The sequence below is a fragment of the Seriola dumerili genome, unplaced genomic scaffold (genome assembly GCF_002260705.1).
Source record: "Seriola dumerili isolate Sdu_G_001 unplaced genomic scaffold, Sdu_1.0 BDQW01000088.1, whole genome shotgun sequence".
In the NCBI taxonomy this organism is placed as follows: Eukaryota; Metazoa; Chordata; class Actinopteri; order Carangiformes; family Carangidae; genus Seriola; species Seriola dumerili.
Genome location: NW_019174343.1, coordinates 13,753,074 through 13,775,916, shown reverse-complemented (window position 1 = coordinate 13,775,916; position 22,843 = coordinate 13,753,074). Strand labels below are relative to the sequence as shown.

The following is a 22,843-nucleotide window of genomic DNA, read 5'->3' as shown; positions in this document are numbered from 1 at the left end:
AATTGAAATAATAATCAAATATTGTATGTTAGGGATCCATTACTGTGGACTGTACAACATGGAGGGTATTATCACGTTTATACCATGCCCACTTGCTGGAAAAATATGTATGCCATATGTAATCATATTCACGTCCAGATTCACGCAAGTATCAGTGTATCAGTATCAGTGTTTTCACAGGTTACACAAATAGCTTTCGCTCCAGTTCTTTAGCTAAGCGTCACTGTTTCTGTCTTTACCTAAAATTTAATCCTGGCACATTGAATAAGAACTGCAAACACCTGCATCATGCGTGTCCAATATACTGTCCGGTTACTAGACATTAATGCACACTATACAGTAGACAGGAAACACATGATGGTGATAAAGATCCATTTTATTCATTTCAGGGTATCAAACATGTTAATGTTTTGTGGTGTATGTGATTTAAATTACATTATAAAGAAAATTAACTTAATTGTGTTAACATTGATTTTCCAATTGGTTCAGTATAAGTAAGCCACAAATAAGACAATAATTTCTATAAGCTATCAGTGCCAATTAATAAAACGTATAATAAAAAATAAATATCACTTTCCTCTAAACACGTTTCAACATTTTTTTTATTACACTTTTTATTACACGTTTGACTCCTTTCTCTTCTTACTGTTCTGTTGCTGTGCACGGGGCTGGTTCACTTCACTTGGTTCATTTAACTTATTCTGGTTTAATACATTGACTGGGACAATATCACTACAAGTAGAGTATTAGGCGTATAAAGCCAATATGTTAGCAGGAGTTGTAGATGTTGAGTGCACCAGCTGATAATGATATTCACACAATCCTCCCCTGAAGCAGTGGACGACTTTCTCCTGGTGACTGTCGGCTCAGCAAGTTCCACAACAACAAAGGAACTGATGTTACGGCCGAGCTGCCTCCATTACTGTCACCGTGGTCTTCTCTTAGCGGCTGGTACTGCTTGAACCGTCTGTTTAGATACATGGGACAGGTGAGGAAATTGCACACAAAAGTTTAAGCAATTATGCAGTTTTTCCCCATGAAATGCATGAGTACATATGGCATTAAATAGGCCAAAATGTCTGTCAACAAGGAGCAAAATCATAAAAAAAAATTTAAAAAAAGTAAACAAGACTTTAGACAAGGAGAAGGAAGATAGTTGCTTCTTGTAATTGAATCAGGGTTAGCCCTAACCCTGCTGCACGTTCTTTAATTGTCTTTACATGATTCTTGCATAATCACTCTCAGTTACACTATGTCTTCTCTAAGGTCTTATTAGGATGAGTTAGTATTGTTTGGATTAAGAGGAAGGTAAAATCAGTTTTGTCTGAACCATGGTTTGCAATAAATGTATTCGTTTTCAGCCACAGCGACAGCATTATGAGGATGACAGTGTTAGTCCACTTCAAATCTAATTCTTTGTGAAACACTGCGTAATTATTCTAGCAATATGCCAAGGTGCAAGCTTAGGCTGGCTTTTAAAGGGAATGGGAGATGGTACCCTAATTCGTTTATTGCATGTTGTGCCCAAAAACACTCCCATGATTAAGAGACTAAGTGCAACCTATTTGAACCATGCGCCGTTTTTTTCCTCCATTAAAATAGCAAAAGTGGATATGGACATGCCTCAAATGCACTTGCGCCATTTCTGTATTGTTGCTAATCAGTAAGCTGTCAGTTTGGGTGTTCCACAGGGATAAATCCCTGGACCTTTCTTCTTCCTAAGGGTTTATAAGATAGGTACTCACCTGTACATCAAACCAATACAACAGATGATGCAGGCAAGTGCCATAACACCAAGGACTGTAGCAGCAGTTCCAGCTGGGGAACCACCAGAGCCTGCAATCAAAGCACATTTTATGAATGAGATAGAATGACCTATAGATTAAGTGATTTAAGCTGCTATTAATTAATTTTTCTTTTACTCACCTACTGTTACACTGACTCTAGCACTCGCCACAGCAAGACTGACATCATTGGTCAAAGAGACATTGATGCAAAATACTCCGGAGTCATTGAAGAACTGACGAAGGATCAGCTGACAGTCTGGAGAGGGTGAGGCTGCATTACAGATGGTTTCTACTGGTGTGATACAGTCAGCATCCGAAATGACTGTGCAGACCTCACTTGGAAGACTGAAGGAAGGATAGTTGGGAATGAGAGATGTGGTGGCAGAGAGACCAATAATTAGTGCATATATTAAACTTGAGTGCGTATAACTACACAATAAAAAAAATTACATAGTTTCCATGTAGGCAAGCTGGGAGATAAGTGGTGCATTAGTTACAAAGAATGTCAAGATAAGACCAAATCAATACACCTCTAATGGTAAGCTGAATAGTAAGTGAACCTCTTGACCCTCTCTGCATGCTCTATTTATTGAGTTGGAGCCACTTTATTTCCATTTCCAGGCCAGTAGTTTTGACCTTTACAGATTCATACATTTGATGGCTACAGTGCAACATTTTGGAAGTTCTGTATCAGTGTCATCTGTGATTTGATTTGTAAGTTTGAATGAGAAGAAAATGTGCAATTCCAAATTAAGCTAAATAAACAACCACAACAAGAAGTGCTCTACCTTCCAACTAGCTCATGTAACTACTCAGTGAATGTTATTACTCACCTTCCCTGACAGGTAATGGTGAGGTCCACAGCATTTTGATCCAATTCAGTCGCCAGTGCCACAACATTGGACACCTGTACAATCTCTACACTTTCAATACCCTCTGCAGGTTTGAAAGATGAAGAAAGATTTGGTTAAACTGTGCTGTTTACAAAGCACAATATTGAATATTTAGTTAAGGTCTAATCTGCCATAATAACAAAAACCATGTTTACTTACGAACAACATCTAGAGAAGTGGCGATGGAGCCGTAACGGTAGACCATGCAGTCCGCTGTCAACTCTGGCGCTTGTCTTTTAGCCACAACGAGGGCAACTTGTGCTGTATCTGCTTCCACTTCAGCTTGAACTTCACCTTCAGCTGGAGCAGCAGCCTCCTCCTCACCTGCTGGTTGCTCTGGAAAAAAACAGAAACTTTATATTAGTATTTTGTCACAAGAGCTGTCTTCTTCTTTTGTGTACACTTGCTCACCTGCAGCAGCTGCAGTAGCTGCAACTTCATTCTCAGTTTCCAGTACTTCAGCCTCAGCTGGTGCTGCCTCTTCTACAGCTGTGGTCTCAGTGGCAGCAGGAGCGACAACGTTATCAGCAATGGCCTCTGCTGCAGCTTGCACAACCTCTGCATCAGCAGCAGCAACAGTAGTCACAACATCAGCTTCTTGCTCTACAGCTTCTTCTGCCACAGGAGCGACAGTGACACCGTCAGTGACCTCAACTGCAGCTTCTTCTCCCTCTGCAACAGGAGCAACTGAAGCAGCAGCATCAATCACAGGCACGTTTTCTGCAGCTGCATCTGCCACCACTGCGGTTTCTTCTGCAGCAGCTGTATCTGCAGCAGCTGTTTCTTCAGCTGCAGGTGCAACAGGGGCAGCAGTGGCCACTTCTCCTGCTGCAGCATCTGTTTCCTCTGCAGCAGCATCTACTTCTGCTGCAGGGGCAGCAGTGTTGGCGGGGTCTTGTTCCTCTGGAACAACAGCTGCATCAACTCCTGCAGGTGCTACTGAGGCAACCTCTACTACCTCTGCATCTGTATCAACGACTGCTTCTCCATCTTCTGTATTTGCGGCTGTGTCAGCTGGCTGCACAGAAGCAGCAAGTGGAGTGGTGTCAGAAGCGGGAACATCTAGAGCAATTGCATCTCCTCCCTCAGCTGGCACTGCTGGGACATCTGCAGGGGTGGAGGCCATCACAACGACTGCTGGAGCTACAGAGGCATCGATAGGAACCACTGTAAGAAAAGTGAAAAACAACTGAGCAAAACTTAATTCAGACATCACACAGGACAGCATTTGTATAAACGATAAAACAAACGATTTTTATTCAAATCTCACCAGCAGTGGGGTTTCCACAGCCATTAGGGATGCTTGCCATCAGGACCACCTGAGGTTTGAAGGTCCCGAGAGCGAGATATGTGTGTGTGACTGTTTGCTCTCTGGAGATCAGAGTCCCAGTGCTATCACCAAAGTCCCAGCTGAAGCTGATGTCGGCATTGTTGAGATACTGGCTGGGATCATGGAGTTTGACGCTAAAAGCAATAGCTCGATTCTGGATGAAGTTCTGGTCATCCTGGTTTACATCACTGACTTGGGCAAGTGATATGGTGAAAGGAACCTGGTCTGAAGACAGAGAAAAAAATTGTAATGATGGGGGTTGTTAAAGAAATACAAATATTGTAAATAGTTTTCCTCAAGTTGGGTTAGAGATTGTTCGATAGGTTACCTGTGATGATGAAGGTTGAGGAGGCATAGCCGAGAGGGATGAACTTGTCTTTGCCACGGGTGTGATAGATGACAACCTCCATGTTGTAGGAGCCTAGGGGGACATTGTCTGTACCAATGGTCAGGAAGGAGGACGGTCCATCTGCCACCTGCCAGTAACGCCCTTTAATACAGTGACAATGGGATTATTAACAGTAGACTGGTAATCACGACACAGTTCAGTTAATTCACACATGTTGGAGACACTCCAGATGTGACTTTCATCACACGGTACATGAGATGCTTTTGTGATGGTGAACAAAAAAAAAAAGGCTCATGTTTAATTTGTTGAGAAGTAACAGCAGAATAGAGTGAGGAACAATTTTAAAGTCTTCATCTGGGAATCTGTTTTAAAATTTTAATAATTTAATGCAGGTGTGCTTCCACTTCGCTGGTTTGGATCTCTGCTATTGTCATAAACGCATATTAACATGGATAATGTTCTTGACTTCGTGACTTATTTTCCAACACAGGTTAGTGTTGTTGGATTAGCCCACTCAGGGGACCATTAGTGATTTGGTTGTATACAATTTTATATAAAAATTTGCATCATCAATGAATACGGGGCCTTAGGTGCCCATGAGGACATTGTTGCCCCAGGTGGTCACCCTCTTTGCCTGGTTGGTGATCCAGCCTTGCAGGTTAGACTGATGAATGACAATGGTAAACGGAGGCCATTGCATCAACAAAACTTCTTACAGGGTGCCACTACTTTAATCTACGTAATGATAATTATTCACAGATTAATTTAACCAAAAGATTATTTTCTTGAGTTAAGAGAGCACAATTTAAATCTAACATGTATTTCCTGTTACAATGTGTCTTCAGATATAAAAGGTGATAATCACACGTCATAGAAAAATATAAAAAGCCAGAGATGTTCACAGCTCATCTTCAGCACAGACAAGCAGTTTAAAAAGGCTTTGTCATTTTGTCACTTGTTAACCTCACTGGCCAGAGGAGAGACTTCTCATGGTTTTACAGCCATGGTCTGTAGCTACGGTCTGTTTTTTGGAAATCATAGCTACATTTGGAAGATTGTGTTGTCTGTTTTATCATCACTCAGTTATTCAGTAATAACGATCCTGTGAATTTTTTTCACCACAAATGGAGCAAAATATTTCTTTATACAACACTTGTAGATAACGAGCAGCCTAGGTTTCAGTTGGGCACATTATTTCAAAATCTTTACCCCATGTCTTCCACACAAACACATAGTGAGGTTTCTTGCTCTGGCTCCTGGGGAACGGTGTGCCGTCAGGGAAAAGTCCCGTCTGCTCAGAGTCCTGGTCAGGATACACAGCCTGACCCTCCTGATACTGTTGTCCTGAAAAAGAGGAAGGCCATAGATCATACATCAGTGTAATAAAAGACGTGAAAACGATGAAGATGAGGCACCACAGGTGAAATAAAATAAGAATAAATGATCTTTTATTCTAACACAAACTAGCGGAATTTCAAAATCACATTGGTTTACTGATTGAAATAAATTGTCAGGGTTTTAACTGGTAATTAAAAAAGACATTATTTTGTTGTCACATCTTTGGTAAAATCATCAGCTATCCATTCATAGCTGCTTGTTATTGTTTGTGGTTTTGAACTTTAATGAAAATAGGAAAAAATAATGACGTTACAATAGGTTGTATAGTAACCTGTGGTCCCTCCACTCCACAGTGTCAGTGCGAGAGAAGTCCTCTTACCATTGATGGTGCAGTTACGCTCCCAGACCACCTGCCCGTCAGGGAGGACTGTCTGATTTGGTGGGAAATTTAGATTAATGGTGAAGGTTGCTCTTGCTCCAGTCAGAGTGGGTGCATCATTTTTAAGATCAAAGGTCACTTCACCTCCTGGAAAGAAGATTACACACACAATTTATCTCATTTAGACTGTGACAGACTCACAGAGAGAAGCTTTTCTGTATCAAAATAAAAAAAAAGGAGGCTCACCGGACCAACAGTTTCTGAATCTGGGGTCTCCATCTTTCCACGCAGGATACATCCGTGAGTTCCATGAGCGGTAACGTGTGAACTGACTTCTAGGCTCTGTGAGGAATATTACAAAAGCTTCAGAAAAAGCAGCTACAACCTGCAACTCATGTTATTCTCAACAACAACCAAAACAATCACTGAGTTTCCAGTGAAGAAAAGATTGCAAAACATAGGTTTGGCTGCAGAAATATATGTATTTCCTTTTGTTTGTCAGTGTATTTAACTGGATATTTATATGTTTGTTTTGGCCAGATTCAGTAGAGAAGACACATCAGTAGAGATAAAGTTTGTTGGCATGAATCCTATATGATAACCAAGCAGGTTTTAAACATTAATGATAGAGATGCTTAAGTAAACAAGAGCAGCTCCGTGATTATGGCGTTGAGGGTGGTTCAGGAGAGTCGGGGTTCTTGGCGGTGGAAGTCACACGACCTGCAATCCTCCTCAATCCCTTTCATGTGACTATCAGCTGAGCAGCAACATCAGTAATCCCAGCAAGAGGAATGAGAGGTCCCAGACTCTGGCTCACTGGCTTTTCTCTCAGCCTGTGTGTGTGTGTGTGTGTGTGTGTGTGTGTGTGTGTGTGTGTGTGTGTGTGTGTGTGTGTGAGAGAGTGTTAGTGTGTGTGTGAAAATGACACTAGGGGGATCTTTTTAAAATGTTATTGTTTCAAATACCCTCACTCAAACAGAACTAATAATTTTCACATTTCCAAGTAGGAAAAGAAAATAACATAATGAATTACAGTAGAGTTTCCTGAATTATAGCAGATACCTTGGAAAATTGGCATAAGAAATTATGTAATGGCGTAAAATTGGCATGAAAAAGTTTGTACAGCTTCCTCCTGTTTAACAGAGTGGAGTGTGTTCGCATGAAACAAGCAGAAAATTACACTATAATACATTTGCTGTTCAATTTGTAGTGCAAACACATAATTTCTAACTCAAAGATCCACACATAACCTTACAACTAGTGGGAAGCAGAAATTGCACATTAATTAAAATTAATCACTTTCCCTGGTGTTAGTCTTACCTCACGTACAGTAAAATACTCAACCTTAACAAACAATTTAGACTCATTTTCAGCTTTGAAACTTTGTTTTTCTCAAACAGAAGAGAAAAGTGGCCACTGGTTTGAGATAATTCCACTTTATCAACTTGAAGTTTGTCTTGTTTTAGATATGTGTCAAACAAGATCTATGAATACAGCTCGATGTAGTTGCACTGTGAAAATAAAAGGTCTACAAAATACAAAACTTGATTCTGCAAGAAAAAAAGTCAATTGAAAAGTTGTTTTACTCTTTTGATAGAAAATAGTGTGTGAAGAAGAAAGGAAATGTGATAAAATTTTACAAAAAAAACCCCAACATAAAACCACATGCCTGACCAGAAATTGATTATCAATAACTTCAGATGTACTCACTTTTCGCATTGGCTGATGTAAGAGCCAAAACCAGCAGCACAAGTGCCAGAGTCCTCATCCTGTGTTTGTTAGTCTGTGTCCTCTCTCTGAGCCCCGATCCTAACCCGGCTGAACCCCAACTCCCACAAACACGACTCCCAGAGAGATTTAAAAAATATCTCCTCACGCTCTTTAAGAGGGCCTCAGACCTGAATTACCATAAATTTCTTCTCACCTCTGACATCATTGTGAGTCTGTAAACTGGCACCACCCACTTCAAGAACAGATGTAAGTGCTGTTTTGTTAACTATTGTTGTGAATTGCCAGAAAAGTTGTTTCCACTCGTATTTTTTTAAATTAATATTATCTTTTTTTTTTAATTTTATATTCTCACATAAAAGTGTTTTCACTTCATGTGTACCGTGTATTTTTACTTTTGAGCCTCATTTAAGCCCCATTTCCATTGTCTTTTTCTGATTCTGATGCTACATGTCATACAGTAAATACAGTACCTCCAATAAAGCGTCCAGGAAATTGTACAGTAATCTAACACAGAAAAAAAATGGATAAAGTGCACGTAAATAATTCAAGTGAACACAAAATAATGGACATCCCTCAAGTAGGACAATAATTTCTAAGTGCATTATTGGAAAATCAATGGATGCTTTCTGCACAGTATAAAGGCAAATGCCGGCTTTAGGATGGAGAGTAGTGAGAACTGGGAGCAAAGCTCGAGTCATGCCTGTGTTTGACGTATGACCTTACAGCTATGTGTGCATGGGCGTCACAAGATGAGTGTGTGGACGGCAAATCAATGGCATCCTTTTATTTCCACAGCCATTGCTCCGTATCCTGCTGTCCACCTCGGGCTGCTGCAGCTCTAAGAATCTGTGCTCGTGGTAACACACAGACACACCCGTGCTCGGATTATGAGACACATCCTCTGTAACAACGCAGAGTTTCATTCAGATGGGGACGAGAAAACATTTACTTGAATGAGCTGATCGATTCTGGAAGTGATTGAAAAACTAAAACCAATTTTCACTCACATCGATTTCAATATTTTTTGTGCTTATTTAGAGTGTTCTCTCAGCAAATATGAGTCACATCTAGTCTATGACAAAGCATCCCACATGTAGCATCTTCAAGTAACATGATGCAAATGTCAATAAATCCTGAAGATATCATTGATACATCACAGTTAATTATTTATGTTTCTCTGTTGGCCTGAGTCTAATCGGGATGTGCTGTGAAACTGGAAAATAGAAGAGCAACATTTAAGTGTGTTTGTTAGGTAATCCACCGATCAGTTTCTCTATAATAAAACAGAGTAATGTAGACTCACATAGTATTTATCTAACACATTATACATGTTTATACTGTGTTACAGCACGAGAAGTATCATAATATGAAAACCTTTGCTGTTGAAGAGGCAGGGTTGATTCTCACACTCATAATCTACCCATTCATTCAATCAAAATGAAGCAATGTGCATTATAATAATGGTTCTGGTGAAAAATGCCATATTTAAGGGAGAAATATGAATGTATAAAACATGAGTAAATAATAAAGAGCGGATGCTTTCATAAAAGCTTTTATTATTTACTCACCTTTTATTTATGTTGTTATATTTAGTATTTTTATTTAGTTATTTATTAGTTTTTTACTTTTCCTGTTTTTGTTTCCTGTTTTTGCCTTTTCAGATTTGCATGCATGTTAACTCCTATGAGCAATTAAAGTTAAATGAAAGAGATGATTAAGTGGTCATACTAAGTACTAATATTTTACTTTAAAAAATCAGTCATTAAGAGCTCTGTTATCACAGTGATTGGTGGTTTTCCCACTGATGTTGTCTCATGTCTGTGGGTCTGTTCAGGCTGCGCTACATGTGACCTCTCATGTGCTAACAGCAAAGTTCAGGAGGAAATAAATCCGCCCCACAGAGCACCTGACTTAACATACCACAAATAGTCAACCATCAGCCTCTTTCCTCATTAGTCTCTACTGTATAGTATCTTAATAGCATTGTTGCTGTGGTTCAGGGACTTTCTGGGATTAACATGAAATTTTGAGAGCTGTTTAGACAGAAGAAGTCATGGGAAATAATCAAAAATCAGGGAATTTTACAAGTGCTCACTTTCCAGGAAAATTCTTGGATATGTTTTTTCAATGTATTACACAGATTTACTGCATTTGGTAGTTGACTTCACAATAAGTCAAATTAAAAAAATTACATGAATTCTAAAAAATTACAATATTAAAAAAAGTAGTGAATTATCACATTAACTGAATAAAAAGTAATCAAAGTTCATAGACTTTAACAATGGGGGCCAGAGTTAATTTCGAGTGCTTGAAAAAAAACACCTAACCACAGAGCCACTCACTGACCTGCATTCACACACACACACACACACACACACCACCACACCACACACGACACACCACATAACACACACAACACACGCACAGCTCTTTTCTAAACACTAACTCACAGAAAATGAGGATTGTGGTTTGCAATCGACCAAAAGTCAGATCAATAAGACCATCTGGTTTGTAAAAAGCCAGTTGAAGATCAGACCAGACAGTCACATCAGTTCATGAATACAGCAAGTCCCAAAAATGGGACAATAGAAACCTTTCAGTCGAACATGACTTTCACCAGGATACCTTTCTGAGGTAGCTCTTCTAAAAGGGTAGCTACCTGTTTCCTAACAATGTCCACACTGATTATTCTTTTGCATGTGTACTAGTAGCCAGAAAGAATAGTGACCGGCATCACTTTCAGAAACAATCTCTGTTTATTAAACAAAATTAGACAAAACTAGAAACCAACCTACATTCTCATCTAACCATGGCAGCCTTTTTAGCTTGTCTTTATGCCTCTAACTCACACATAAACAATAAATAAATGTTTCCTTTGTTGTGGACAGAGACTTAACCTCACATATAAATCTGCTGGGTGGAGACATGTCAAGCCTCTGGGCTTTGATCATGTGCAGTATTGGGCATGAATGCTTTCATGTCTAGACGGATCAACAAAGGCTGTTTCAGAGGACACCTAATGCCTCATGACAAAGCCTGGTCCATATTTTAGATCAATATGGACCAGTTGTACCAACATTGACCTACCCTACATCTAATAGGAGAATCAGTGAGATTCTACATAAGTCTACATAAATACAACCACAAAATCATGATAAGAAGTGGAAGAAAAAATAATGTGTCCCTCTTCATGTTTCATGCCACCTTGAAGCCAAATGGTTGACAGATAACGACATAGGTTATTTATCAGACCTGACAGGACTTTGGGTACGTTAAACTGTTCACTTAAGCATCCTGGTGACCTGTTGATTCCCATGATTATCTAACTGCTCTGTCACCGGCTTGATTCCTGCTGGAGATCTTTGTTGCATGTTGCATAATATCATTTTAACTTGCCACACACAGGTATAACTCATAACATTACTACAGCATTGCAATAATTCCTGCAACAAAACCATTAATAATGTTAGTGCTAACACTTAATCTTTTATTGTCAAGTCAAAATGTCTGCTGTGAAAATGGTCTTTGAATCTTGTTCATTTAGAGGAGAGTTAACAAAAATTTTTGGCTTTCCCAGAGGAGGCATGACAGAGAAAGGTTAGACACCTCAGCTTTACAGAGCAAGTGATTGCACAGCTACACTTTCTTTCACTAGAGGGAGCAACTGTCCTCCCTCAGTCCCTCCAGTACACAGTGAAATAATTGAGGGCATATTTACTGCATCAATTTGACATTCACAGCAAACCAGACTAAATCAATAGTGTGCAAAAATTCTGAAATAGTAAACAAAACTGCCACTCATTAGATTAATGAAGGTATTCTGAAAGTAATCTTGAAAGTGTTGCTTGTTTCTTTGTGTTGTGTTAGTTCACTGTCATTTGTTTCTACCAAATTTTGCTCAGTTGATAATAAAAGAGAGATTGAGCAATACACAAATGTGAGTAGTAATCATAGTAGTTCCCCTGTTAATTGTTCTAAAATTTGTAAAAAATAAAATAAAATAAATAAATAAATAGAAAAATTTAAAAAAAAAAGAGAGGGAGATTTATGAAGAGACTTAGATTTTGTTTAAACTTTCTATTTTTTAAATCAGGTTTCTGTAAACGTCACATGTGTTTATCTTTATTTTATAGCATGATATATTTATTTATTTCGATTAAAATAAGAAATTAAAAAAAAACTTCCGCATCCGCCTCTTATAATACACCCATGCGTTGAATATGTCACCATGTGACCTGTGAGGGTTGTTCGTTGAATGCTCTTTCTCATCCCGACATGAATCGACTCCATCTCCCGACTTACACTCATTGACATTAAAACCAAGAATTTTAACACAATTGACAAGTGCATTTGAAAAACATGTTTACTTACTCAGCACTGCCAGTCTAATACAAGACGATTCCCTCGGTGGGCGCTGGTGAGAGGCGATTAGAAAAACTCAAAAATACCACCCGGCTTCGGTTGACGGTGTGTCCTGAACAGAAAAACGAACGCTCTCGGGGTAACGCGGGAAACGCCGCTGTGTTGGTTCAGTGTTTTCCACAGAGCAGCAGCCACCGCGCTAATCCTCATATTTACTGAACCCACCATCACCAGGGCCGGCTAATGACCCTTTCTACGGCTTTTAGTGGCTTCACTCTGACCTGAGAAAGTTTATCCTCAACAGGAACTCCGTCCTCAGGCTGTGGTGAGTCCGGACAGTTTTAACCACCCCGGAGGAGCGGTTAATTATATGTCGGTCCCCCACGTTTGTCTCCGTAGCCACCGAGCAGTTGTTAGCTCCGACACAAAGAGAGGAGTCTTGCTAACTGGCTAAACAACCAACAAACTTATCCGGAAATGGATACGTTTCAGAAAGTGGAAAAGATAGGAGAAGGGACGTACGGAGTGGTTTACAAAGCGAAGAACAAAGTCACCGGAGAAACTGTCGCTCTGAAGAAAATCAGGCTAGACACGTAAGTAACCGTGAGACTGCTGCGTGTTATCATCTGGCCGATTTCTGCTGCTGCTGCTGCTGCTAACTACACAGCTTCCTCCTGCCGCGCTGAACACAGCTGAAGGATTTTCCCGGGTTGACATCAGAAAATAAAAACATTACAAAAACGATGTGTGTTATCCACCAGCCTTTAAGCTGTAGCTGTGCTAAGACAGTACTAACATATATCCCTGTGCCCCTAACACTTATATTTCAGATTTTATTTTTCATACACATTGTACAGCATCCATTTAGCTATAACATCAAAATACGATCCATTTAACGGAGAAGAACCTATAAGTACTGTAGATGTTTTTGCATTGAGTCCCAACCAGCAAAGAGAAACGACTCTGGTTGAACTCATGTCTGATAAGAGGTCACAAGGTGAGCTGAAACAGTGAGTTGGTTAGCTGCTTAGTCGACTGACAGAAATTAATGTACAACTATATTGAGAATTGAGCAATCGTTTGTTATTTTTCAAGCATATTTTATGAATATTCGGGTTTTGGGTTGGGTGGACAAGACATAAAAACATCTCCTTGGAGTTTTGACATTTCATAAACTAAACGACTAAATAAGAAAAATAATTGTCAGATTAACTGATTATTAAAAATGGTTAGTAATAAGTTGCAGCCCTTTGCTTTATTGTAAGCAATCGGGGTCACGGGGTCAGAAGCCCCAATAATTCTGGGAACCACTGAATATAATGCATATTTAAACATGGGTCTGATTGTTGCTTCAGTGCATGTGTAAGTATGTAAGTGTATTCCTTATTTAGGCCTACAAAAGGAATTTTTTTTATTTATAATATTCCTGTGCTGTCATGCTGTGCCAAGTAACAGACATTTCCCAGGCCTCAGCAGGTGGCACCAGTGAGTCTCTGTATCCAGTGTTTTGTGACTTTTGTGTCAGACAACAGGAAGCAAAATCATTAGTGGGCTTATCGGTCCTTTTGCTGATTTGTTAGCTGTACTGCCAGTGATGGTGCAGTGATGTAATTATAGGACTTAGAGCAGTGCCACTACAACAGAGGCAGCTGACGGCACGACTTTGGTCGTCTTCATCCAGTTATTTTGTTTTTATCAAGTTAGTTTTTGATTGGATGCTTTACACCTGCCCCAACTGTCAAGACACAGAAAAGATAGAATAAAACTAATTAAACACGATAGTGAAACTGTCGTCACATCAACAATAACCAAGCAGAAGTAAATGACAAAAATGTTAAAATGACAGTTATTATAACCTGGTATGTATGAGCGAGTGACACTCAATAACATAACCAGTTAAGTTACCATGGATTTCATACAGGGAAACGGAGGGTGTACCAAGCACTGCCATCCGAGAGATTTCACTTCTCAAAGAACTCAGTCATCCAAATATTGTCAAGTAAGTGCTTAATCTTACTTTTGGCTACTTGCAAGATAATTGTATTGTTTGTGTCAGATTTTAGTCCAACCTGCCTGTTAATGCGTTTCAGATTGCGAGATGTCATCCACACCGAGAACAAGCTCTACCTTGTTTTTGAGTTCCTTCATCAGGACCTAAAGAAGTTCATGGACTCCTCATCAGTCACTGGTATCCCACTGCCTCTGGTTAAGGTAAACATCAGCTAGATTTGCAAAACAGATTGGTCTTGATATCTTCAAGAAGAAAATGAACTCTGTCTGAATCGGCTCACCTGGGTTTATATTTCTTGCCTTTGTAGAGTTATCTTTTCCAGCTGCTGCAAGGCCTGGCCTTCTGCCACTCCCACAGGGTCCTTCATCGAGACCTGAAGCCACAGAACCTCCTCATCAACGCTCAGGGGGAGATCAAGCTCGCTGACTTCGGCCTGGCAAGAGCCTTCGGAGTACCTGTCCGCACATACACACATGAGGTAAAGTGTATAGCTACCTTCTTTGATCCACGCCAACAAGCTTGTGAAGTAAAATAAAGGGTTATATGATTTAAAGTGCAAATTCATTACTATGACCAGTTGGGGAATGAACTCGGAAAGTGTTCAGACCCCTTTTAATTTTTTCACATTTTGTTATGTTTTAGCCTTATGCTAAAATAAATAAAAAAAAAAAATAAAAAAAAATCAATCTAAACTCATACCCCATAATGACAAAGTGAGAGCAAAATTTTAGAAATTTATTATAAAGGAAAAACTGAAATCACACTGACATAAAAATTCAGATCCTTTGCTATGACGGCTCAGGTGCCTCCCATTTCTCCTGATCATCTTTGAGATGTTTCTACACTTTGATTGGAGTCCACCTGTGATAAATTCAGATGATTGCACATGATCTGATCTGAGCAGAAGGGCCTTGGTAAGAGAGGTGACCAAGAACCGGTTCATCCCTCTCACTGAGCTCCAGAGATGGGGGAATGGGGAAGTCATTTTGGGGTACTGAGTGTAGATTTATGAGGTAAAAAGTGATTTTTTTTTTTTTTTTTTTTTTACATACAACATAACGAAATGTGAAAATATTAAAGAGGTCTGAAGACTTTCCGAATGCACTGTACATTTACGAACCACAAATTTCCCAAGCTAGGGTGATGCGTTTTGTCAAATAAGCCTTCAACAGAAAGTGTTTCTCTTGCGGCACATTTTTGTGGATATTTTGAGTGTCTCTAAGTCGCTTCTGTGATATTTTTCAGGTGGTAACACTTTGGTACAGAGCACCAGAAATTCTCCTTGGTTGCAAATACTACTCCACAGCTGTCGACATCTGGAGTTTAGGCTGCATCTTTGCTGAAATGGTAATGCACTCAGTTTTCATCCTTCTCCACTATACAAGATGCACAATGGATCAACATCTCACCAACAGTCGGGCCTCACTGTTCTTCTTGTACAGATCACCAGGAGGGCCTTATTCCCCGGCGACTCAGAGATCGACCAGTTATTCAGAATCTTCCGCACCTTGGGCACACCAGATGAGACCGTCTGGCCCGGAGTCACATCAATGCCCGACTACAAACCCTCTTTCCCCAAGTGGGCCAGACAGGATTTATCCAAGGTTGTTCCTCTTCTTGACGAGGATGGAAGAGAATTGCTTGGAGTGAGAGCCTTTGCAGTCAATTCATACATTTGTTAATTTAGCACATCTGCCCAGGAGGTTAATGTTGTATGTTTGTTTGTGTATTTATTATCAGGAAAAGTATATGAGGCATATAGACATTAATTGACATCATCTTTCTTTCTTTCTTGTTCTTTCTTTGTTGTTTTCTGTCTTTGCAGGAAATGCTGAATTACGATCCAAACAAAAGGTTATCTGCCAAAAATGCCCTTGTACATCGATTCTTCCGCGATGTCACCATGCCAGTTCCTCATCTGAGACTCTGAGTCGAGCAAAATATCAGGCCATTTTTTATGCCAACAAACGTGTAAGCAATAAGGACCTCAGCCTCCTTTCAGGACCATACCTGGAATAGACAGAAACGGTGGACACTACAGGATATGTTGGATCCTTTATGGATATTTGATAATACTGAAAACCAGCTTTCTAGAAAATAGATGTCCTGAAAGTTTTGCTGTTATTTCACCTCTGATGTTGTAATAGTTATGAATGTTTAACTGTAATTTTCAATATCATAATTTTGCATATTTATGTGCAGCTGCCATGTTTGATGTAAATGTTATTTGTGATTGGGATGTTCCTCTGACTGAGTGCAGGTCAGGCAGACACATTCTAGTTACGTGCCATTAAATTTCCCAATTTAATCGGTATGTTGGCTTCAGGATGTCCACATTCAAATAGTCAAGTAGGTAGAATTAAATGTTGTCGCATACGTTTGTGGGATAGTGCAAATAACAAATGCCGTGCTTTGTAAGACTGAGCAGCAGCTGAATGAAAGGTGGAGTGACAACTCAGCACAAGTTGTCACACAACAGACATCGTAGGCTGATGTAAAACAGTTAGTGCTTAAAGAACATGGAATTATAATCATGTTCATGTAGTTTGATTCTTACAGTTGACTTTGGGTCCAAAGTATCTTGAAGTGATTTTAAAACTGCACCTTGGCTTGTTGAACACAGAGAAATGCTTCATTCGGGTTTTCTGGCAGGATTATTTACCAAACTTAAGTTCTCAGCTTTGTACATACAGTTACGATATTCAAATGTTCCCTGTTCTAATTCAGATTTTACAGAATTTAATGGGCTGTTGCATTTTTCTTATTCAAGATTTTATCCAAATTTAATTAACTGTTTTTTATGGATATTGTTTATTAACAGTTTGAAAAAAATAAACTTGTTCAAATAAGAGTTACTCATGATTTTGGTCTCAAGTCGGCAAATGAAAGGTCAGTAGTCTGTTGCAGTTAGAGCACAAGTGAATCATTATTTTCTTCAATTTTGGAGCCAAGTGAAACAATTCTGCCAAATACTTTGTGAGGCAGAAACACCACAAATGCTGCCTTGCCTTATTAAATCAAATTACTGTTAACACTGAAGTAATCTCTGGCTGGTCAAATACACAGGCCCAGTTCATCTCATCAGACATGTTAAGAAATTTATGAGGAAAGTTCGTGTCAGCCTGCAAAGTTATGTCATGAATTGGCAGTGACAATGAACTGTTTAATATTTCTAATATTGAGTTTAATGTGTACAAGTCAAATTATGTGAAGAAAAAACATGATGTACAGACTGAAATGATATAAGTGCAGGCAAAGTACAACAAAAGTGCAGATTTAATTGTTTTCAAGACAAAAATGAAAATGAAAAGAAGCTGTGGTATGAGGGGAAAAGAACATCTCAAAATGAAAATGATTTGATAGTTTTAAATGTTAAAACAACATTCCTGAGGTAATTAAATGTCATTAATCTACACCAAAAAGTGGAAAACAGGCTTCAAATGCTTTAAACTAAAATCTGATGATCTGTAATAACTCCTCCATACTTAAAGTTTCAAGCGTAATAATAGCAGCACTCACACTCACAGTTTTGGATTTTTAACAAACTCCCTTCAGGGTTTGAAATCTGCTCTTTCAGTTGTACATACCAGGATTTCTGACTGTCTCTGACAACTTACCGTGCTCAACTGGTTTTGTGCTTCAGTTAAATATAAGTAGTCAACCAAAGTGTTGAGTGAATTAGTTTTTATTAGTCACGCCATATGTAGACATAATGTCAAACAATACAGAAGTTTAATTTAAATGAAGCAGGTTGAAAAAAGTGGTATAGCAACAGAGAGGGTAGAAAAAGTCTAATGTTCAAATCCTACACAGTGGCTTTAATATTATTGTACATAGCAACAGAGAGACTCCTTGGGTTAACAGGTGTAGTTTCCATTTATATTCTTATAATGAACAATTATTAGAGAAAATAGGAACTGTGGGAAATTGAGCATATTATAAGCAAACAGCAGGAAACAGATGTTATAGCCATAAATTAATATTTAACAGTTGCATTATATGAGGGGCATAAATCATATAGTGGTGTGCTTTGTAACTTTTGGTGATTTCATTTAGTAAAAGGTTAACACCACAAAATACATATGTGCTCAGCTTGTGGGAAGGGAATACATAAAGCATAAAGAGAGGAATATATTAGTGCTAGCCAGCTAGCTGTTTCTTCCTAATATCCCAGTTATATTTATGGCAGCTCTTAGGGTGTCTGCCATAGTGACTAAATGGTTGTGGATGCTTTATAAGTGACAACATCATATATATTGTGATGATGATAGTTAGTTTTAAACTTTATCAATCCGAACACTAGAAATTTGTTAACACTGGTGAATGTATAAAGCTGCAGAATGAAATTTAATTAATGTAATGTTATATCTTGACTAGCTCAGGAACACTAAAGCCTTTATTTAGACTGACTTATTATGGATGTGACACTGACTGTTACCTTTGTCCATGACTAACCATAAAGCCACAGTTCTCAGACTCAGGGGCTTCCCCTGGGGGAGAACAATTGGTGCACATGACCAGCGGTGAAAAGAGCTGAGGTTCAATGAATTTAATTCATATGGAAATGACATAACAGTTTGCACTCAGCTAGGCTGCCAAGATTTAAGTTGTCGCAATTTATTCAGAGAGCAAAAAGATGTAGGAAGTATAGGATGGACAGATTTTGACAGCGAGGCTGAAGTGAGTGGTCAGGTGTATTGTACTAATTCAAAATTATGATGTGACCTTTACTTGCACAATATTTGCATGAACAAAAAGAAACAAGCACTTGGAACAACTTTAGAAACAGACAGTAGCACAAGAGATCACAGGTAAGGTACAGTACAGTAAATCTATTCAGGTTGACCCACCAGTACACACAGAGTTGATTGTATGGATGGAAGTGCAGTGCAGTGTCTGATTAGAAATATGATTGTGACAGTGATGAAACACCGTGCCTCAGACAGAGAAATCACCTAATACCTCTGAAAATCCAGAAATACATATAAAACACAGCCTACGTTCACATGTGAAAGTACAGATACATCTCATAATCCAGCACTCTTTCTCCTTTTTTGAACATAAAGGAACATACCAGTAATTTTGCATTTTTATCCTATTCACTATAAATCATGAATACTTAATATCATTGCTGGCTATTTTGCAAACTATCTTAGTGTTTCAGATTTTAATGTATTTTTCCTGACGTCAAAGCAGCCAATGTTTTCTATGAATTATTATCTCCTGGTATTAAAATAATCAAATGGCAGAATCTTAAAATGTTCTTGAGTTGCTTGATGCATCATACTGAACATCAGGTTTGTATCCAACTGTATTTTCAAAATTATGTAATAGTTGTGAAGTAGCACAGTATGGCATTTTATACGTGTATAAAAGAGTAGACTTGATGCCTACTGTGATTATACAATTCAAGTTTCAATAGTATGAGGTGGAAACTAATGGCTGCCTGAAAAGTACCAAAAACACAAACACAAAATCTGAACCTGTACAGTGAACATATACAAATAGTCACCAGCTGTATTAAATATACATGATTTGTAAGGAGCTAAAAACACTGGTATATTCATTTAAGCGTTTGGTAGGTGGGTTATCAGCTCAAATTTCTAGTTTCTTTTTCATGATAAGCTTGTACAGGATCTGGTAGCCATCATCCCAGGCATAGAGCAGCTGCTCCTGTGGGTTGTACTTCAGACTGGAGTGAGCTCCGTAGCGTTTCGGAAAGTAAACCAGTGGCGCATCTTCGTTGGTCACCATGTCATTGACATCAAACACGCACTGCACACGTGAGCGGCCGGGCTGCTTGGTGTTGTACACCACATACAGAGTGCCACAGATGACGAAGGCCGCCTCTGCGTTCTCTCTTGGACAGTTCGTGTCCCACATCTGCTCGATGTCCAGCGAGTTGGCGTCCATTTTAGCCAGAGAGATGTGCCTGTTCTGCCGTGTGGCGTAAATGGCCCACAGGCCTTCCTCGTCCACAGCCAGGTCCATCACTGTCTCAGGGGTCAGGCCGTACACTGGGACATGGTCCTGGACAGGAAACACTGCGCTGTCTGTCACAGAGTTATTCTTCATGTCATATTTAACCACCATTACTTCTTCAGCCTGATTTATATAATACGCGTGATTGTTGTAGACGACGTGTCCTGTTCCCTTCCAGGCCGTCGGCAGCTTCAGGGTCTTGGACTGAGACATGCCCAGTGAGCGGGTGAAGTCTTGCACTGAGGAAAACTCGTGGATGGTGTCGTCATCAGTCCCATTAAAGATGTAGACCTTCCCCGAGCCCCTGCTGGTGTCTTTGCTCCACATGCCCTTTGGCCCTCCAACTCGCTTCAAGATCTTCATGGCTTTTATACTGGAGATCATGTCGCTGCAGTCTGAATATAAGACAGTGAGAGGCCTTATGTGATGGGTGACTCGTTAACAGTGTTTACATTATGTTGTCATTTAAATCTATCAGAACTGTATTTAAAGGGATAGTTCAGCTTTGTTGTCAAGAGAACTGGCTCACCAAAGGAGTGACTATGAATGGAAATTTAAGGCAATGAATGCACTTTATTATCTCACTTTGTGCCTTCTTGATCAGTCGATATATGGGACCTTTAACGACAGCAGAACGTGAGATTTCTGTGTCTTTTATTATTATAAAGCAGGTCTAGGCGTTATATAAACACTGTGAAAGTATCAAAGTGCTCTGTGCCCATATTCAGAAACTGTGCCTTAAAACGAGCCATCAGGACTTCTGTAATTTTGTGATGTCACAACTATACAGTCACCACCCTCAGCCACACTCACAGCACAGCACACCTGGACCCGCCATCTAACCTACCTTTTGTGTTTTAACTTTACTAACAACACAACAGCAAGTGGTCATTCCATCACTGAGCTATAGCAAGCTACAACACAGGAAAATGCTGAGGCCGTCTTTTTGCCTCATTTCAGAACAGACTGACCATTTGCATTCACCAGTGAGTTGTACCAAGCTACAGTAGTAGGCTACAATCCATAATCTCTGGTTGGCCTGGACCGTAAGTCACTTAGAAAACAGTCAGCCAATCAGAAGAGAGGGTCTGAGATAAACACAATGCAGTGTTTATTCTGATACACTGGTCTTCTTGCTGTAAGTTTAAGAACATCATATCTCACCTGAGAGTTTTGAATATTTGGTTCTCTGTTTCTCCTTCACCAGAGTCACCTGCTGCTCTATCAGCTTGTCGTCCACATCCACACACGGCTGAGCCCCGTTCTGAGTCTCCAGGTAGTCAAGTTCACGCTCAACTCGGTCCACCCTCGTCCCCACACCATCCAGATTCATCCTCAGTGCCTCTTTCTCTTTGTCCAGGTTCTCCAGCTGAGATACCATTTGTTGCTTCAGCTCCCGCAGCTCTGAGGCGTAACGGGTGGTCTGTTCGTGCCATAGAGAGATCCGGTCCTGTTTTTAAAAAAGGTGATTAGTTATATCTGAATATAAACACAAGCAGAAGTGGTCAGACTCCATCTTAGATTTTCAACAGTGGGAATGATACATGGATATTCGTTTTACGAGAACTATAAATATATTCCTGGAAAGCATGGAAAAGGCCATAATTTTATGTTCCTTTCATGCTCAGTGAATAGACTGGAACAGAGGGGCATAATCAGTAGGAAACTCATCCTTCAAACAACCAGGTTCAAACTACACGTGGCAAGTATCCACCCTGCTCAAATGTCTTTTAGCAAAACACTGAATCCTATCGGCACTCTCTGTGGGTGCTGCTTTGTAGCAGACCCTGACCTCTGACCTCACTGTGGAGGAAATTAGATTTTCTCTACAGGTGATCAGTGAAGTCTGGCACCACTTTACAGAACAATGAAGAGACTAAGTGATGTGAATGTTTGAGGGAGTTTATCGTAAGCAACTGTGTTTGAAGGACTTTAGATCTAATATGGAAGAGAGAAGAGCATTACTTACACATGAGCAGAACTGAAATAGCATTACTGAATGGCAAGTTATTACTGGTAAGTTTGCATTAGTCTGTACAATACAATACATGAGATACATTTTCATCCATGACAGAAAATTAGTTTATACACAGGCAGGAAGTTTCCTGAGAGATGTTTGATTTTCCATGTGTTGTTGGTAAAAATTAAATTAAAATTAGAATTATTACCTTTACTTGATCATCATGACAAAAGTAACTTTGTGACAAAAAATTAGTACAAGTCTTGTAAACAAACATGTCTACTGTCATATAATAAACTATAAACTATATTTTTTAAAATGGCATTTTGACATTACAGTTGTCTGACATGCATACAGACCGTTTAAGGTGCATTTTTTTTAACTCAGTGGTATAACCCAGACAAGACAAGAACCTCATAATCCCTAGGAGAGACGTATTTTCCAGCATTTTCCCCAGTATTTGCCCACATCTGCATTCCATTGCCATTGCCCTGTCCCTGGAAGTTTCCTTTCAGAGGGACTCTGGAGCTCAGGGCTCGGCAGGGAGGTAAAGGGAGTCTTACCTCAATAGCAAGCAACCTCCGCTCCAAATAGTCAATCAGTGCTTGGTGCTGAGCGGTGGCAAAGCAGGCCAAAGTAACCAAGACAACAAGTCCTCTCATTTTGTATCAGCTCGGTCTCTTTAGCTCCTGTAAAATCTTGACTGGAGTTCAGTGGGAGT

General features: G+C 39.5%; 3 protein-coding genes across 4 annotated transcripts; 1 reads left to right on the top strand and 2 right to left on the bottom strand.

Moving 5' to 3' along the window:
* Window positions 1-370: 370 nt before the first annotated feature.
* Window positions 371-12,262, bottom strand: LOC111221515 (melanocyte protein PMEL-like). 2 transcript variants are annotated; one of them, XM_022744906.1, is made up of 12 exons: window positions 12,179-12,262; window positions 6,323-6,418; window positions 6,077-6,223; window positions 5,569-5,703; window positions 4,339-4,500; window positions 3,951-4,235; window positions 3,092-3,847; window positions 2,840-3,016; window positions 2,621-2,723; window positions 1,927-2,132; window positions 1,746-1,836; window positions 371-967 (listed from the first exon to the last, which is right to left on the bottom strand). In XM_022744906.1, exons 2-12 carry the CDS (start codon window positions 6,372-6,374, stop codon window positions 814-816), a joined length of 2,268 nt encoding a protein of 755 aa, XP_022600627.1. In that variant the 5' UTR covers window positions 6,375-6,418; window positions 12,179-12,262; the 3' UTR covers window positions 371-813. The 2 variants fall into 2 exon arrangements, with proteins under 2 accessions (XP_022600627.1, XP_022600626.1); XM_022744905.1 differs by lacking the exon at window positions 12,179-12,262 and adding an exon at window positions 7,787-7,934.
* Window positions 12,263-12,342: 80 nt separating this feature from the next.
* cdk2 (cyclin dependent kinase 2) lies at window positions 12,343-16,979 on the top strand. Its single transcript, XM_022744907.1, has 7 exons — window positions 12,343-12,762; window positions 14,091-14,168; window positions 14,260-14,380; window positions 14,488-14,658; window positions 15,426-15,527; window positions 15,623-15,826; window positions 16,006-16,979. The coding sequence occupies exons 1-7, from the start codon at window positions 12,647-12,649 to the stop codon at window positions 16,108-16,110; spliced, it is 897 nt and encodes a 298-aa protein (XP_022600628.1). The 5' UTR covers window positions 12,343-12,646; the 3' UTR covers window positions 16,111-16,979.
* Window positions 16,980-17,678: 699 nt separating this feature from the next.
* Window positions 17,679-22,843, bottom strand: olfml3 (olfactomedin like 3). Its single transcript, XM_022745211.1, has 3 exons — window positions 22,686-22,843; window positions 21,327-21,612; window positions 17,679-20,557 (listed from the first exon to the last, which is right to left on the bottom strand). Exons 1-3 carry the CDS (start codon window positions 22,782-22,784, stop codon window positions 19,776-19,778), a joined length of 1,167 nt encoding a protein of 388 aa, XP_022600932.1. The 5' UTR covers window positions 22,785-22,843; the 3' UTR covers window positions 17,679-19,775.